The 18,427-nt window shown below is 46.4% G+C and overlaps 1 protein-coding gene across 3 annotated transcripts in view; it reads left to right on the top strand.

The window, feature by feature from the left end:
* SRPX2 (sushi repeat containing protein X-linked 2) overlaps positions 1-17,511 on the top strand; it is a 1,035,003-nt gene extending 1,017,492 nt beyond the window's left edge. The window contains exon 11 of one of the 3 annotated variants that reach the window (XM_069612957.1): positions 14,798-17,511. In XM_069612957.1, coding sequence (XP_069469058.1) covers positions 14,798-14,978 — 181 coding nt within the window. In that variant the 3' untranslated portion in view covers positions 14,979-17,511. The remainder of the gene's footprint in view (positions 1-14,797) is intronic. The other 2 variants (XM_069612956.1, XM_069612958.1) reach the window with 2 other exon arrangements.
* Positions 17,512-18,427: the final 916 nt, after the last annotated feature.

Genomic DNA, 18,427 nt, shown 5'->3' with positions numbered 1-18,427 from the left:
CCTCTCATGTACTACTACACATGCCCAGAGGGCTAGTGAAACAACCCAACCAAAAACGTACAAACAGCACACCCCTCTCTAATCATATTACAAACTCAATACGTGCAAACAACAAACTACCCAGACAATGGACACCACCCTTACCAACACAACAAGCCCAGTGCACATAAAGCACAACCAGAAAGCTCACACGCACAGACGCCAGTTCCTTCCTGGTTCTGCATGCATCAACACATGAGTACAAATTCTATCCTATCCCACGCTCCCTCACTAACCAACCCTATGCACTCTTTTTACAGAGCCTCGTGAGCGCCTGGAGACCATGCAAAATGGCAGCATTGCACAATCTAAATCAACATAACATTACATAACCCCTGAAGGCGACCCAGTCCCCCTACTCCCCAAAGTTCCCGTCTCATGCAGGAGACACCCCTGGAATCCTAGGTCAGCCGCCCAGCCCTGCTCAATTGGGTCCAGTCTCTCTCCACTCCGTATACCCCCCTGCCTTGACCCGCCCTCTGCTATGCTTTCCCCTCAACCTCCAAACTCATACAACCACCCCCACCCCCTCCTTATCTTGTAGCAGACGACACAGCCGCTTCCAAGTCTCCTGACATATGTGTGAATTTGTGAATACGCTATTCCTGTCAGGCCACCGTTCGGATACACTCCTTCAGATAGAAAGCCTATATAGAACCTGTTATGGCCTTATCTCACAGGCATATGAACACTTGCCTATGCCTGCACAATGCCTATATTGCTTGGTAGGAAAGAAAAGGTATAATGTCAAATAAATCTGTTGATTTTGTTGCCAAAAGCATTACATCCACACGCAATGCGCTCTCTAACTGGAACTCTCCTATGCCAAGGCCTCCTGTCATGGAATGCTGAGACATTCTTTGCAACCGAGAGATCAAGAAAGAGTGTTGTGCCATCAGTGCTGAACATTTCCCTGCCTCCTTTTACCTCAGACCCTAACTGGTTTCCAGCTTTGCACTTGCTTTGTTGGTGCAATAACTCTTCTATGCCAATATCAATTTTCACGTATTCATTTTGTTCTAGGATCCCTGTGTTGGTCCATTTTACCAGGACAATAGTTAAAGGGCATAACAGAACATGTCATTTCATAAGAGGGTGCCTCTTTTGCAAGCGCTTGAGTGTTGTGCTGCGAGTAAGGACATTTTTGGAACCTAACGGATCATTCCTTAGTGTGGTGTGAATGCCATGGTACAGAACCTCATCAGAGCTTTTGGTAACAAGAACGTTGACACCAGAGCAACATTGCACAACACATTGTTAACCTTTAAGATCGCTTCACGTGTTGAACACCTATGTTAAAAAATGTCTGTTTCGTGCCCATGTGAAATTTGGATTCCACTTGGAACGAACCACAGCCCTTTATCCCTCTGAGGCCACATCATTGCATTACATTTGGTAATATTAACACCTTTTTATTACAGTGTTTATAAATGGGAGAATAGTCCAGTACACAAAGGAGGGAAAAATACATGCACTAAAATGGTTTCTAAATGTTCTACTATTGTTGTGGAATAACTTGCACACATTTTCTATACCATGCACATTATATATCTTACTACCCATACAACTACAATACCTCAAAATTGATACATTGCACCTTTGTGTTTAATAAAGCATTGGTTCATACTATAGTTAACCTGTCGTACATATACATTTTTGTCATGTATTACCAATAATTGGACTTCATAAAAATGTCAATAAAGCAAAAACTTTAAAAGTTCACCATTGCCTATTATTGATAAAAACACAGACACCACGTTATCTCACCTATACTAAAGCCAAAACAGTTTACATTGCCAATACTTGCTTTCTAGTCCACTGCACTGAGCAGTTTCCTTTGTGTTCTTGTTTGAGAAAGGCATATTACTCCTCAAAGCCGTTACATGACCCAGTCAAGTAAACTGTTTGTCCCACTTCCACAGCCCATTAGTTTGCCACAAAAATATTCAATGTGAGAGTGAGATAACAGTCTTCGAAGATTTAAGAGCTACATTATCCCCTATAGAATTCAAAACATCACTTGAAAATAGAGTCTATAAAAACTGCCACCTACAGCTAGCAACAAATGTAAATGTCAACAATGTGAAGAGGCTGGATTGAATACCGGCTGTCCTTCGGATAGACTCCCCATTTCTAGTGTGATGCATCCCCAGGAGCAGGGGAAGAACACACACCTAGACCCATCAATCATTCCATACCCTATTAGTCCTTTTAGACAAGAGAAGGAAGGGTCACCACAAGGCAAAAGTGCTGAGTAGTGCCACCTCTGAAGGAAATCCCAAATGTCTGTGCAGTGGTACAGGATCCGAGAGAAAAAACAAGGTTAGGTACATTGGGCCTCATTACAAGTTTGCAGGTCCGGTAACAATGGTACCGGTAAGCTTGCCCGTACCGTTACCGGAAAGGCAAACTACAAGTTCTGCTCGTGGGATCTGTCCCACCCGCCAGGTCAGACCTGGCGGGCGTACCGACACCCGCAAGCAGACCTCGGCGGATGGACCGGCACCATTCATGAATGGTGCTTGTGCATCCGGCCACCCCATTCCCATTGAGCCCTATTGGGCTCAGTGGGAATGGGGAGTAATTATTACCTCCACCTGGCAATGGGGAAATAAACGGTCCGCCAGGGCTGTAATGCCCCTGTATTTCCCCATTGCCAGGCGCTGGAACAATTTGCAAGTTCGGTGGCAGCCTGCAGGTTTTACTGGCAAGGCTACCGCCGAACTTGTAATGAGGCCCATTGTTTTGAACACAAACCCTCCAACACTCAGTCCTCTCCCCTAGACCCAGTCTTACTCAGAAGGTTGGTCTTGGATTCCACTTGGGCATTGTGGTGGTGCTGCTGGGGGAGTTTGGGAACTTTGCCCCTTTCCTTTACAGGATGTGTAATTTCCACGGTTTTTGGAGGGAAAGTGTTATGGCCCACTCACACTTGCATTTATAAACGACGCGGGACACCGTTGGCTCGTGCATATCTCCTTTAATCTCCATACATCAAGTGCCCGTACTTTCCCTTGTCCCCTCCTCTTCCGCCCTCCTCCCAACTCCCACTTCCTGCTGCGGTTCCTCCGCAACACCCCCTGTTGCTTTTCAGGGAAGTTTGCAGTCTACATTTCCTCGATGAGATGTGGGGGCCTCCATGTGATTTGTTGCAGGCGGCCGGGTGATTCACGAGTCTCTCCGTCCGGCGCTCTTACCGGCAGATCTTCAGTGTCTTCTGTCCTGGGTTCCTCTTCTTCTCCTGTTGTCTGGGGGCCTGCATCAGGCTCCTCTTGGTGTAGTTTACAGAAGAATGAAGCGGTGCGGGTTATCTCTCCTTCTCCATCGCAGTGACCATCGGCCCCTTTATTTGGCTGCGGCGCATACCTAGCGTCAGTCTTTCTTTCCTGCTTCTGTCTGATGAGTAAAACTTCACTGATCAGGAGCTGATGTTCTTTTGCCCTCCTTTTCCGGTTCGTCCACTCTTTGGCTTTTCTTTTCTTCTCTCGTTCTCTGATCTCTGCATCTTCTGCTGGGGTGTTGTCTTCTTCATCATCAGCTCTGTGGGTGTCTGCCAAATTGTCATGTGTGGGGTGTTTCGATAGCTCCTTAGCATCTGGGAGATGGCCTGTGGCATCGCCATCTTGTCCGCGGCTGCTTTCTGGCGAGTCCTTTTGATGGTGGCCATAAACCGTTACACCATGCCGTTGGATTGCGGCCATAATGGTGTGATCCTTTGGTGGCGGAACCCTAGGTGTGTCGCAAACGTCTGCAAGTCTTGGCCCTGGAAAGGCGGACCGTTATCAGTTTTTACAGTGTTGGGGAGCCCCCATTCACTGAATAGTTCATCAATCACTCCCACAACGTGGTGGAATGCTGTGGACTGTACATGCTTTTATGAGGGGAAAAGCGTGAGTACTCATCGAAGGTCACTAGCAGGTGACCCCCTTATAGAGGGCTGTGTGCAATACATTAGCATGTCCTCTATGATGGTGTCCATATACGGGAACCACACTTGGTTTCCGTAATATCTTTTTTGTGTTAGCGACCACCCTCCTGTGGCCCTCGTGTGCGATGATCACCAGCACTTTCCTAAGGCTCTTGGGGGCCACTAGGTGGTTGCCTTGCAGTAATGTCCCTAATGTCTGTCATGGCGAGTTCGTTCTAGATTTTTGCCATCCTCTGGAGATCCCTTTTGTCCACCTCTCCGTTCACAAAGTGTTCCATCGTCAGGTGTCTCGACTTGTTGTTCGTCAAGTGTATTGCAGCCTGGATGGTGGGGTCTGCTCTGCTCTTGTTTGCAAAAGAGGTCACTTGTGATGGCGGGAGTAGAGCGTTGAGTGATAGATATGCTATGTAAGCTTCTGCCTCTTTCTCAATGCCTTCTTCTGCTGCTGATTCTGGGTGTTGTGATAGTCAGCCGGGTAGGCTTCACCCCATGGTTTGTGGACAATGTTATAATCATACTCCTGTAATCTAATACCCCACCGTTCTATGCATGGGGGCATTTTGTTTTTGGGATTCCCAAAAAGGGAGAGGAGCGCCTGATGGTCTGTGATGAGGACAAATGTCTGGCCGATGAAGTGATGGAATTTCTCGCATGCCCAGATCGCAGCTAGGTTTTCCTGTTCAGCCTAAGAATATGCCTGTTCGATGGTAGATTGCCCTGCTGGCAGAGGCTACTAGCTATGTGCTGTCTTTGTTGTTTGGGTCCATTTGGGCAAGTATGGCTCCCAGGCCCACTGGGCTGGCATCAATGGTTATCTCAGTGTCCGATTCAGGGTTAAAATACGCCAGCCGCCGGTTGTTGGCTAGTTCTTTTTTGATGGTGTAGAATGCATTCTGGCAGTGCTCATCCCACTCAAAGGGGGAGTCCTTTTTGAGGAGTTTCCAGAGGGAAGTTTGTGAGTATGGCATAATGTGGGAGGTAACGGGCGCAGTATCCCGCAATTCCCAGGAAGGAGCGCAACTCTGCAACATCGTTCAGGGCCTCTAGGTTGACGATCGCACTTATCTTATCGGAGTCGGCCATGATCCCATGATCGGAGAAGATGTGGCCAAAGAAACACAGGCTTTGTTTGTTAATGGTGCACTTCTGTCCATTGAGGGTGAGGCCGGCCTTGTGGAGGAGGATGCACACTGACTTTAATGCAGCGTCATGCTGCTCCTGGGTAATTCCAAATACAAGGATATTGTCGTTATAGTTTAATGCATTCGTGATGGGTGAGATCAGTCGTCATATAGTTTCTTGAAATATCTCAGCTGTGGACGATATCCCAAAATTAAGCCGCTTGTAGCAGAACGGTCCCTTGAGCGTTCTGAACATGGTGATTGGTCTCGAGGCAGGGTCAATGACCAGCTGGTGGTAACCCTGGTTTATGTCTAGTTTAGAGAATCTGGTAACGTGATTGAGTCTCAGAAGAATATCTTCAATGTTGGGTCCCGGGTGTCTCTCCCTCTGGTTTGCAGTGTTGGGGATTTGCATGTCCACACAAAGGCATAAGCGGCCGTTGGATTTGGGCAATATGACCACGGGGGAAACCCACAGGGTGGGCCCGTCTACCCTCTCGATAATGTCATTCTCGAGAAGGAGTTGCAGTTTGTACGTTACTTGGGCTTGTAGGTGGAATCCTATTCTGCAGGGGTGTTGCGGCACTGGCCTCACCGCCAGGTCAATGTGGAGTCTTATAACTGTCTTTCAGTTTTCCCACTCCCTTGAATAGTTCCAGGAACATTGCTTTTAGCTCGTCTATGTCCAGTTCCCGTTGGGATAGTGCCTGGAGAACTTTGGTGTTTGGAGGCAGGCCCTGTAGGGTTTCTGACTGGTCGTATTGAATGTCAATCAGCGCCAAGGCCTTGGCTATCCGGTAGCTGAGAAGACATCTCCCTGTCATAGGGCTGTGTATGACATGGATGGTGGTGGATATCCGTCATCCTGTATGTTGAATTGGCCCTTGGATTGTAGAGGGATGGCTGCTCACCACTGGAAGGTGCTATCTTGTAAAGGTTGTAAGGGGTATGCACTTGCGATGGCATCTTACGCTCTTTCATTCATCACATTAGCGGTGGCTCCTGTGTCTATAATGAATTGATTGTGTAGCCATCATATCTGTAGTGCAACTTTCGGCAAAGTGTTGTATATCTATCAGACGTATACTTTGCTGTATCTGTCGTATTCATAATAGGATTCTCTTGCTGAGAGGAGTTCTTCCTCTGTCGGAGATTTTTAATAAGGGTCACGCGTGATGTACTCATGCCCATGTCTTTGTTCCCCTGCCTGGTTTGGTTGCACAAAGGGGAAGTATTCAGGTGTGTCAAAATGCCTTTCCGAGCGGGTCAACATTCAGATTCTCTACAGCTCTTATGAACCCTAGCTGAGTGGGCTATGTCGCTGTCTTCCTGTTTTGAGTAAGTCGGCCGCTATCTTTCCCTTGGTATGGTCGAGGAATCGGTGCTCTCGGTGGGTCATAGCTCTTGATCGGTGACGGCAACGGTGGGCACCTATATGCGGCCAGCATTGATGTTTTCTCACGGCACATGGCTTGAAAGTGATTCTCTTTTCCACATCTCATGCACATCAGCCCGATGGCTGGGCATTGGTCTTTGTGGGGGAATTCGAAGCCACACCTGTAGCACTGTTTCTCTGTTGGGGGGCATCAGTTGGTGTTCCATGGGCTCCATGTGTTAATATCCCCGCAAAAATATCGCCATACAAAAATATTGCCATATTTGTGCGGCGATATTAAGGCATGGAACCTGCGGGGGACTCCCCCGCAACCCCCACATTATTTTTAAAGGAGCAGGGGACACCCCCGGAACCCCTGCTCCCAAAACCCCCCAAAACTATTCCCTCCAAAAAATATCGCCTATGGCAGTTCCAGACGACCATATATACGGTGATATTTCTGGTGGGGATAATATGTAGTGATACCGTTCCATGCTTCTTGGAGAGTCAGTGTGCCGGGGTATCTGGTCTGCCCTTGCGGGCTGGTTACTAGGGCAGCGACCGTGTCTACCTTCTTTGGGTTCTCCATAGCAGCTGTTTGCACATCTACTCTCTCATATACCCTTGCGAGGTCTGCTATTTCTTGTAGTGGGAGGGGTTTCTTCAGCAGATGTTTGCGGAACTGTGAGGAAATGCATCCTTCAATTACTTTTAGTCTGATGGCTTCGTCGTAGTTGAAGTTAGCAAAGTCGCAGTATGTTATTTTCCTTTGGATTCTGAGGATGAAATCAACAATTGTCTAGTGTGGTAGTTGTGTACACTGGTTGAATGTATATCTTTCGTAGTCCCTGTTGGGGAGGACAACTAACTTTCCATTGATTGTAGCAGTGAGGCGTTGGTATGTAGTTTTCTCTTGGGGTGGGATAGTTTTTATGATCCCTTTGATCTCCTTTCCCACTAGGTTTGCGTAAATGTCCATCTTGTTGGGTGCTGCGTGGTTTCCTACGGCTCTCATGAAGTCCTCGAATTCCTCCATCCATTCCTCCCATCTCTGGCCTTGATCTTGTTTTGGTTGCAGTGTGAATGGGTTGGGGCGCTGCAGAAATGTGGCTGGGGTTATGGGGCTTGTCCCCGCGGCAGCTTGTGCACCTCCATCTATCACTGGTGCTGCTCCCTCTGACATGGTGCTGGGAGGGTGTGGTTTCCTTGTGCGTGGGGTGTGTGTAGCTGGGGTGTGTTCCCGACTCCCATGTGTCCTCCTGCTGTCTTCTTGCCTATCTGGCTCCTTTTATCTGTGTTTATTTCTTGGGCCACGTGTGGTTACTGGTGTGTGGCTTTACCACTTTTTTCTGTTTTTCAAGGGAAGGCCGCGTGTGGTTGCTGGTGCGCGGCGTCCCTGTAGTGGCATTGGCTTTCTTGGGCCATGTGTGGTTGCTGGTGCGCGATTGCCCCTCCTTTCTTTTTTTTTTCAAGGAAAGGCCCCATGTGGTCACTGGTGCGCAGCCCCTCTGTGGTGGCGTGGCAGTGGGCATGTGCTGGCGCCTTTATACAATCATGCGTTCCTTTCCCACATGGGTGTAAATGGGTACAAGGCCGAGTATTACATGGATTCGTTTTGTGCTGGGAACCTCGCAGGTGCTTCGGTATGAGTCTGCTGCTTCCCTCCTATGCTTCTTAGCCACCCTCGTGCGGTCTTCCTTACCGCAATGGCCTCACGTGCCGCTGCGCCATTGTTAGTTTCCAGCAGCGCGTTCTTCCGCTCTCCGGGCGATGCTGCAGTCTCATTCGCAGCTCCCCTGTCTGGTCCATCCTCCTTCCGGAATGCTGTATCTCCTTGTGGGAGTCGCGTGTATGCTCTTGCATGCCGGCTGGTGCGACGCCTCTCGCCACCATCTCCTTTCGTGTCCTGGCCTCTGCTCTTAGCCACCGCCCTCCTCGCAGTCTGCAGCCGCTCCCTGGACGGGCTGCTTGTCTCCTTCTGTGATGTGGGTTCCGGCGCTTCGTCGCCAGTTGTTATGGCCCACTCACACGTGCATTCATAAACGACACGGGATACAGTTGGATCATGTCTATCTCCTTTAATCTCCATACATCAAGTGCCCGACCCTTCCTTGTCCCCGACCCTTCCTCCCTCCTCACTCTTCCTGCTGCAGTTCCTCCCTCTTAAAGGGGCTGTGTTTCTTTTCCCGCGCAACAGAAAGCACCCTGTACAAGCACATGTTGTATGCCCTGTTGTTCAATTTCTTTGGATAGCACTATCCTGTTCCCTTACAGGTGTATGTGGCCTTCAGATTCTGTTGGAGGTACACAACTGGACTGTCTGCGATGGGGGTCTAGGACCTAAATCAGGATATAAACAAAAGTAGCGTGGCTGCAGCGAGAAACTCTCCGTGGGGCTAGACACCCAGCTGAGGCATCCACATGAACATGGCTACACAAATATTGCAAAGACGAAGTTTGCCGGATTACTCCATCTTTTGTAAGGATTGAGTCTCCCTGCAGCCATAGGTATTGGTTGGTGCCTGCATGCACGACTTTGTGAATCAGCCCAGGATGTAGTGTAGGAGGTGGTTCCTGGCCTAATTCTCTCTCTCCTCTGGACTGTGCCTCCCATCTCGGGCTGCTGAGCAGCCCTGTCTATCTGCACCCCAATACAGTTTCCAGAGCCCCCATGGGAGGAGGAGACTGATCACTGAGGGACCCAATGTGTGTCGGTTATGTTTTGGGATACCCCTAACACTTCTCTACACGAATACCAATGTGCCAATATCTTTGGTATGAGGATAAAAAACCATCTATGAACCAAAACTAAAACCACACCCACTAAGGATTTTGGTAAATGACTAGTTGGATGTTGTGAATGTTTGGCAGCTACCTTCCATTATATGTACCCCTGTCCATCCTACCTCTTCCGCCCCTTCCATCCCTCTTCCTCCTACCTTTTACCCATGATAAAGTGGATTTATATGTATTTGGCAGGTTATGATACACACATACTAAAAGCTAAAAGCCCATCTCCTCTCCTCCGAGTTACCCTCTTAATTTACATCTAATCTTCCTAATAGCTAGCATGTTTCCTTCGCCTCTAACCTGATTCTGTCGCTCACTTTATCTACCTTCACTTAAACAATCATGGTGCCATCCCTAACACAGCTGGCCGTACAGCCTACTTGCACTTAAAAATGTCTAATGTTGATAGTCCTTAATCTATGTAAGTCTACCCATGTATTTTCCCTGGCCCATGTATTTTCCCTGATGACTGTTCCATTTACTCCCCTCTACAATCTGGTCAGAATGTCACTCGAACTCGCCCCATTGTAAGAAGCTCACTGCTTCCCATCAAATCTGATTTCTTATCTATTGTACATTCTTTTGTGATAAAAAAAGCGTTGTACCTCCCTGTATATAAATAAATAATAAATAGATTTTGTTTTAAAAGTCATGATCTCTGCTGTTGGGTTCAAATAGGCGTTTGGGATAATAAACCACTGCCAACATGCTATGGGTAATGCATGTTGGTGGTGTTTGCTGTTAATTACTTTAGAGTCCTGGATTGATAACAAAAAGATAAAACAAAATGATGCATTTTTACGGAAAGAAAGTCATACGCCTGTAAGCCTGTAATACCCTTTTCCATTCCTCTTACATCTGTAGAAATCAGAGTGGTGATTCGTTATAATTCTAGTGGGATTGTAGACAGCACCTATCGCTACTCTAATAAGCTTTTCTGATACACCTCACTGTGGGGAACTCAAGGCAATGATACAACATTGACACAAAATATGGTTTTAACAGTATCTTTATTTCGGTCAAAATAGACAGGATTGAGGGGAACTCAACTAAACAGGAACTTATGAATAATAATGTAACAGGATGGGTTCAAGTAAATGGTGATTCCTTAGTGCTTCCGAGGTTCCCCTCGTGAAAAAACAAATGTAAAAACATATTCTAATACATCCTTGCCCAGTTAGTGAGATACTACACTACAAGGAAATGCCCAAAAGATGCAGCCAACAGAAAAGTCTCAATCCTAATTAATGAGTCTTTAGCCTCCAGGTTACCGTATCCTAGTAAAGGTTCCAAGGACTCGCTGAAGCAAAAGTTAATGATCTAACTCTTCAGAGCTCATCCCCATTCTGTTGCAACACAACAGTCTTGTTCTTTGATTCTCTCCGGATTTACAACAGGCCTCTCCTTGACTTTGGTTTCATTGAGACTTCCAAGAAGGTCCCTCTTTTGGACTTCTCAATGCAGAGTTCCTAACAGATTTCTCTCTTCCCTGGTTTCAGGATTAGCAACAGGTCTCTTCCCAGACATTGGGTTCCAGGATTTGCAACAGGTCTCTTCCCAGACCTCGGGTTTTAGCATTCAACGCAGAAACCAACCCTTGGGTTTCAGGATTTGCAACACACACTTCCCAGACCTTGGGCTTCAGACTTCACAACATGTCTGTTAGGCAGAAACCTGTGCAGTTCCCTCTGGGACCACTGCAAAAGATTTAGGACTACAGGTGTTTGGCAGTAAACCCACTTGGTAGCAGTCTGTACCACACAGATTCACTTGGTAGCTGTGGCTGAGCAGTCAGACTTCCCTCAAGAAGAGTTAGGCAGTATACAGAGTATTCACAATAGGTCAAGAGAATACAATAGAACAAGTAAACACTGACCAGGGCTTGGTGTAAAAGAAATATCATTATTTATTTAAAAACCACATCTAGAAAAACACACAGGCACTAATAGTAAGCAATTCAAAAACACGGTCACTAAAAGATATACACTCCCTTAAAAGAATATTAGACAAGTCTTAAGTAAAGCCCCACTTATTTTCAGACAGCGGTGAGCGCTTAAAGTAGATGGCACTCTAATAGTTCGTTTTTAAAAGGGAGAGAAAAGCAGAGAACAAGTTGAAACAGATCCCAACACTTTTACAAGAACATAACAAGAGAGGAAGACAAAGTAAAATCGTGAAGTTATAGTTCAAGAGGCCGGATCCACTTTCAGAGGATCAAAACGAAATGTGTCCAAGGTCACACGGTTGCAGTGCACAAAAGTCTTGTAAAGGTTCAAAAAGGAGTTGGACCAAAGAAAGGGACCAGTTAGAGGGTCAAGGCGGCCAGCCCAGTCCAGAAGGTTAAGGGGTTATTATTACCTTGTAGCAATCTTTAGAAAGGGAGGCCTGGCGGACACGGTATCTTAAAGTGGTGAGAAGACTCCAGTGGCAGTTGTTCCTGGCAGCGGATGCAAGTCGGTGCTTCGTCCGGGGGAAGAGAGGGTCTCGTCGTGGAGGAAGACAGGAGTCCGTTGCACTACCAGGGAAGAAACCAGCCGCGGAGTTTCTCAGGTACAAGGAGCGGTCCGTTGATTCGCGGTTCAGTGGTGATTGGCTATCCGGCCGCCGGGGGGCTTGGCACGGGCAGTTCGACCACAAACCGGTCTGAGGTGCGAAGAAAGAAGGTAAAACTGGTTGTGCCCACCAGTCAGGGGAAGAAGCCTCTCCAGCCGGGAGATCTTCTCTGTCGTTGGGAAGTGGTGAGTCGGTTCCGCAGGGCTCCACCAGTGGTGTCGTCGTGGTAGGTCGGCTCAGCTTCTCCCTCGTCAGATTCTCAGGTCCTGTGGCGACTTCTGAAGTTCCAGTCCCCAAAGCCCTGCTTTTATGCAGCATACCCCCATTCACTCAGCCTAGCTGTCAATCAAACATGCTAAGTGGTGAGCCGGCCGGCTCACCACTTGGGTCAATCACACAAGAGTGCGTCTTGAGTTACCAAGGTAACTCAGTCCAGGGTGCCTAAACCCCCTCCCACACCCCCTGTGGTACCCAGACAGAGTGGCACCACTTTGGAGGCTTCTGTGGAGAAGCCCACCAAAAAGTGGAACAAAGGGCTCGACTTGGGTTGGAGTCACAGAAGAGAACACAGACGCCATTTTAGAATCGAGTCCTGGCAAAAAATACCAACCGGCGAATGAATATTAATTAAATAAACCGGCGGTATGTTCGAGGCTATGAGAATTAAATAATTAAAGTTGGTAGCCTCGAACAATGGGAAAATCCCATAGGAAAATATTTGCGGTCGAATATAAAAAGTAGTTTCCACTGCCACCAGCCAAAACTCGATCAGGGGGGACGGAGACGTGCCCCCTCGACTAACAGACCCCGGGGCAATCGAATTGCCCAGACCAGTTCGTCCACAATATGATGGTTTGTACTGGTTTTCTGTTAATAATTTGGGACTAGTAAAGCCAATGGTGACTTTACATGCCCTGGGAGACAGTAGTCAGTCCCAGGGTATGGAGTCTATGGTGGGGGGTCACTATGACACCCCTGTGTTACTGCACGGAGGGTGCTGTGTAACACACATAATAAAAACACATGAGACCCTATGGAGTAAAGGACCCCATAGCCCATAAAACACATTAACATTCAAAGGAACACCATAAATCATGTCCAAGAGTGGGAGAAAAAGAGTCTCACTCTTGGCAGGAGAAAAAAACAAACTCCAGAAATCCAGCAAAGCTGCTGGGGGACTCACTAGGTTAGGAAATTCAGCCTAAAGAGAGAATTCTCCCTAACAAGGTCTCTTTCCAGACCTTAGTTTTTCAGGATGCAAAACATTTCTCTTTCCAGACTCGGGCTCCTCCTGCCATTGGCCTGAAACCTCTATTGTTTTCCACCAGAGGTCGCTGGTATAGCCTCAGGCTTTGACTCTCCAGTTCCTCCAAGGAGTTCAGAGGAGCTGTATTGCCCTGCTGAACAGCCTTTCGCCTCCAGGGCATCCATGGCTTAGCAGCTGTCCACCTCTGATTGCAGCCTCTCCATGCTTGTATTGCCTTCCTCCATGCAGAGGTCCTTCCTGCCTTCTTCTTTCCAGCAGACTACACTTGTGGTAAGGGAGCATTAGCCGGTACTTCTGTTTCCACTGAGTCCAAGACAAGTAGTGACTTCACCCAGCCTCTTTTATACCCATGGGGATCTGGTGTCATTTTAAAATGACCCCCCCTTTGATTATTTCCATACGTTCTCTGTATCCCGCTCTGGAATTAGTTATACTCGGTAGTGGTCTCATTTCATCTTACTACATCTTTAGGAATTGGCTCTTGGTTCTGCTCAATGACTGCACAAATCTCATTAACTCGGGTATGCAATTCAGAAGTTTCTAGGGCATCCATCACATGCACTATCATTTAGGAAATCACTTGGTCTGTAACAGCAACTCCACGGCACCTTCCAAGGCTGCACGGCTCTACCCTTGTCAGCGCTTGATGTTGCTTTTTACCTCATATGGTCAGACTGCATGCAATTGGGCGGCATCCGCCACATGGAGTACCATTTACGAAATCCCTCGGCCTGTAACAGTGACTCCACACACCTTCCGTGGCTGCAAACATGTCAGCGCACAGTGTTGCTTCTTTCCTCATACGGTCTGACTTCTTTGAGCTGTGTTAGTGCCATATCTGCCTTCTTTAGTCCACGGACTAGAACAGCTGTATGATTTACTGACTTCTTCGAAGGATAATTACTCATTATTGTATGCATCATAATACTAACTTTGCCAATTTGGTACGCTGCCTGGGCCTTGTACTGGAGAAGGCTTTTACCTTGGCTTATGCAGGTATCATTACAAGTGGATGTTACTATGGAATACTCATACTTGCAGTTAATGTTACTTCGTTTGAGCAATAGCCCACTTTGCAGAGCCAGGGAACTAACGATACTAGGTAGTATCAGGCCTATGGGATTTCTCCTCGTTCATTTGGGGAAGCATCTTCACCAATGCTGTCCCTAGCTGCATGTTACCCCCAAAAATTAACACGGGAGATTTGGGAACGTCACCACACCATTAGGAAAGATAACCATTTAGTCGTTCAGTAGCAGAGCGAGTTGAACACTCGCCCCCGATATCTGTGCACAGCCCGCTGTGGGATGTTCGCAACCCAGCAAGGTCAACTCAGCCTTTCATCCTTCAGAGGTCAATATATGGAGTACCACTCTGTGGTATAATAATGCCATCTGTTATACCCAGGGGTGTGTAGAGCTATATAAGAAATAGATAATATTGTGTGTGTTTAAGCATGTGTCTCTGTGGCAAGTGCCATGGTGATGTTTGTTCTGTATGTTGATGATATTATCAAAATTCACTAATAATATTTTATGGTCATTATGTGTGCAGCCCATTGGTCTGCCAGCATGCATCCACACTATATGTCGAAATAGGTACAATTTGTAATGTCATCTATTCAGAAAGGATCTTCCTTTAAACCCTGCTGATGGTTGTGGATGTTTTGCGTGACCCAAACAATTAACTTCATCATTCTGTGTTCGATTGTGCCTCTTTAACAGACAGATCATGAAGCTCTCCCGAACCTACTTCAGCGTGGTACTAATAAACAAGTTTGGAGTGGACTGCGAGCGCTATGTGGAACCTGTAACCGCTGATGAGATCTTCACATACATCGACACTTACCTACTAAGCCACAAAGAGATTGCGCAGCAGGCTGCAAGGCCAGACACTTGTGAATAACCAGGAAGGTTGAATGCTTGCCAGAACAGAACCGAACTGGCACGTCAGTCTCGCAGAAATTGTACCCAACCACATCAGTTTCATTCATTTGCATTCAAAATGTTTTTAGCCATGTTGGAGGCAACATTTAAATCTTTTTCTTTCCATGGCCAAAAATGTGGAGTATTGGCATTGGAGAGGAATTTGAAAGCATAACAAACTGCATTCAAATACAGAAAGTCTGATCCAGACACACAGGACAATGTACCAGGTTCGACAGGTGCACTCAGATATTCAGCAAATTCTTGACTGGTTGGCGTAGCCGCTGGTCCTTGGAAATCAGGGATGTACTTTAATGTCAAAGTAATGGCTCAGCAATTGATCAGGTGACAATCCCTAACGGATACTTTCCAAGAGTGGAAGTTTGGCTCCAAGAGTGCCCACCATTAAAGCATTTTAAAATGGAATTCCAAATGTGAGATTGCAATTTAAAATGATGCTCCCATTACACAATTTCACCCATTGAATCTGGATCTAGATTTTGTCAACTTTCACTAATTTTCAGTACTGTAGATTTATATGCTTAAATTTACTCCAAAAACGTACCTCTCTAGTACAATAGTCACAGCCTCCCCTCACAGTTTACATCAATTGCTGTGTAGTGAATGTCTTCCATTTTATCGTAGGAATACAAAAAAAAAAAAACAATATGCTTTTTTTTTTACTGTTGGGGTTTGCCATGCCACCAAACATAGTAGGTGAGCGAGATTACAGATAATGATTACACGGGCGCATTGATGAGTGTTACAGTGACTTGTGTATCTTTATAGCTGTGGCCCCCAAGTGCCCTTCATAGGGCATGGAATTGCACAGTGTTAATCTCTGCACAACTATCTCTCCTTGCAGCTTCCAGAGTGTACCTGAACGTCTGTGTGCACCGTCACTTCCTGTGAGGTGACATGTAATAAGACATTTTGAGATACGGTATAGGTGAGTGGGCCCATTGTCCTTCCCCCGGGGTGTAGGATTCCCTTACCTCCTTCCCCACTGGAATGTCAAACCAGCACCTTTGATCACCAAACCTGTATTGTTCCCTCATAATTTCTTTGTATTTAAAGACTGCATTTTTTCACTTTTATTCTTTAATAGTACAACACAATTATATTGCAAAGTGAAGTGTTTCTTGCAATCATTTGACATATTCAGCATTTAATTATTAGTCTACTTTTGTTTTATGTGCCTTTATAATATCACATTGTGCAAATTGTACATGTTGATGAATATAGATGTATTGCAGACCTGTTACGTAATCCACAACAACCATGAGTTAATCCATTGATATTGAGAAAAAGGCCCTTTCCCTCTAAACTGTCAAATGATTTCACTGTGATTCTTGACTTTTCACTCCACTGGAAGATAGAAAAAGCCAAATAGTGGTAATAACCATCAAAAACGTGCATGAGAAATGCCCTGATCAGAATACATCGAAGGGAACCAGTTTTCTTGTGTATAAAAGGGCAGTGGAAATGTATAATTGAGGATTTTGATATGTCACAGACAGCTGTTTCTCCATGCATAAATTGGGTCGAGTAGCGCATTAATCAGTGGATATGGTATTCTGGACTTTTTGGAAGTAGACGTGTGGGTCCCCACTCTGGACCTCTTTGTGCTTTAAGGACACACTGACTATGGGCAAGCTGGCCACAAGTGGATACTATCTACCATGAAGGTACGACCAAGAGTTTGCAGTGTAAGCTTGTTTGGGTTCGATCATAGCCACACATTGCGCTGCCTTTGCCTGTGAGCTGGAGCACCATGGTCGCAACTCAGGCTGTACTAGAACTATGAATCCTGATGCCTTGTCGCTTCTTAAAATCATTGACGATGTGCACCACAATGCAGTCCGGTAAACCAACTGATTCAGAGTGACTCCAGAGCAATAGAATAATATCACCAGAGAGACATTTTACAAATATAATGTGCAAAGGGTCTTGGACCAACGTATTTAAGGAAGATATTGCGAATATGATATCATGGTGGTTTCTGTTTCTTGTGGAGGAGTTGTATTTTAAACATATTTACTACTAAAGGAGTGGGTTTCGTTTTGTGAGTTACATAAATCAACGTGACCTTGTCTAGCTTATTTCTTTGAAGGAGAACCTCTCCTTTATGACACTTTCTTTCCTCTTACTATAAACCTTACATGAAAAATTATAAATTTGTTACATTTAGCCCCAAAAAGAATGCATGTGTTCACATATGTTATATGGTGTGGCATATTGCATGATTCCAAGCGGGGGGAAAAGTCGTTTTGATGGCCATCTGTAATAAACAGAAGCAAGCAAGCAATGTTGGTAAGGGCTTCAGAATTTGACACAGACCCTCACTAAACGTTACACAACCCAATTTCCTCAACTGACAGATACATGCTGGAGGTATATTCATATGACTTTAGTGAAGAGCCATATCAAGACAAGTGGCGCAGAGAGCAAACAACGTAAATACACCCTCCACCCAATCCTTGTAATTGTTCAATAAACATGTTCACTCTCTTCTCTCGAAGTTCTCATTCTCTTTGCAGCCTCTACTTTCTACTGCTTCACACTCTTAATATTGTTAATGTATGATGTTCCAACAGCCTTTTATTAATTGCTGATGTTCCAACAGCCTCCTGCAATAGCTTATTGAGAGCCTTTTTTCTTCCCCTATTGCAGACACATATGAACGAATATCAGATTAGTATATAGAAGGTCTCCACCCACTTAATTTGTATTGGAGTGGCAAAAAGGTAGAATGAGGATTTCAATATATTACTCTTACGTCCTGTCCCCTTTCCTCCATACTGCATGGGCGTCCCTTCCTAGGGACAGGAGACAGAACCTTTTTCACCAGAAAAAATCTTATTCTGGTGCGCTGGGGTGTGGCACTGGGAGCATGCGCTGCACTGACTCCGCCCTCTGGTGCCACACCCCAGTCCCCTTTTCCACGTCGACAGGAACGGGCCGAATTCACCAGCGCTCCTGGGTTTGGCTCTGGCCACGTAATTCCACACGTAGATACTTCTTCTCTTTGTCTTATTTGTCTTTTTATCATTGAGGTACTCGGGCCTCAGGCGTCACACTCCCCCCTGGCGCATGTCGACTTCTACAAGGTTCAGCAGGTGTCCATTCTTTGACAGGCTCTTTCCAACTAAAGACCCCCATTACCTCTGCCTACGTTGCCTTGGCCCAGATCACAGCTGGTACGCTTGTACCGCATGCAACGCACTCTCCTCAAGGTCTCCGAAGAACAGGCTAGCACGGTGGAGGGAGCTCTTCCAGAGATCGCCTCCAGGGGACCTAAAGGACTTCGTCTATCATCGTTTCAAGCCCAAGGTAGGGCTGCTCTTTTCCAGCGCACCCCGCAAGGGAGACTCCTTCCCAAGGACTAACACGCGTGGGAGGGACCGTTCAGGTCCTCTTACCAGCACA

The sequence above is a fragment of the Ambystoma mexicanum genome, chromosome 5p (assembly GCF_040938575.1).
Source record: "Ambystoma mexicanum isolate Mex_15411 chromosome 5p, UKY_AmexF1_1, whole genome shotgun sequence".
Classification (NCBI taxonomy): Eukaryota; Metazoa; Chordata; class Amphibia; order Caudata; family Ambystomatidae; genus Ambystoma; species Ambystoma mexicanum.
Note: the sequence above shows the minus strand (reverse complement) of the source record. Positions and strands in the feature narration are given on the sequence as shown.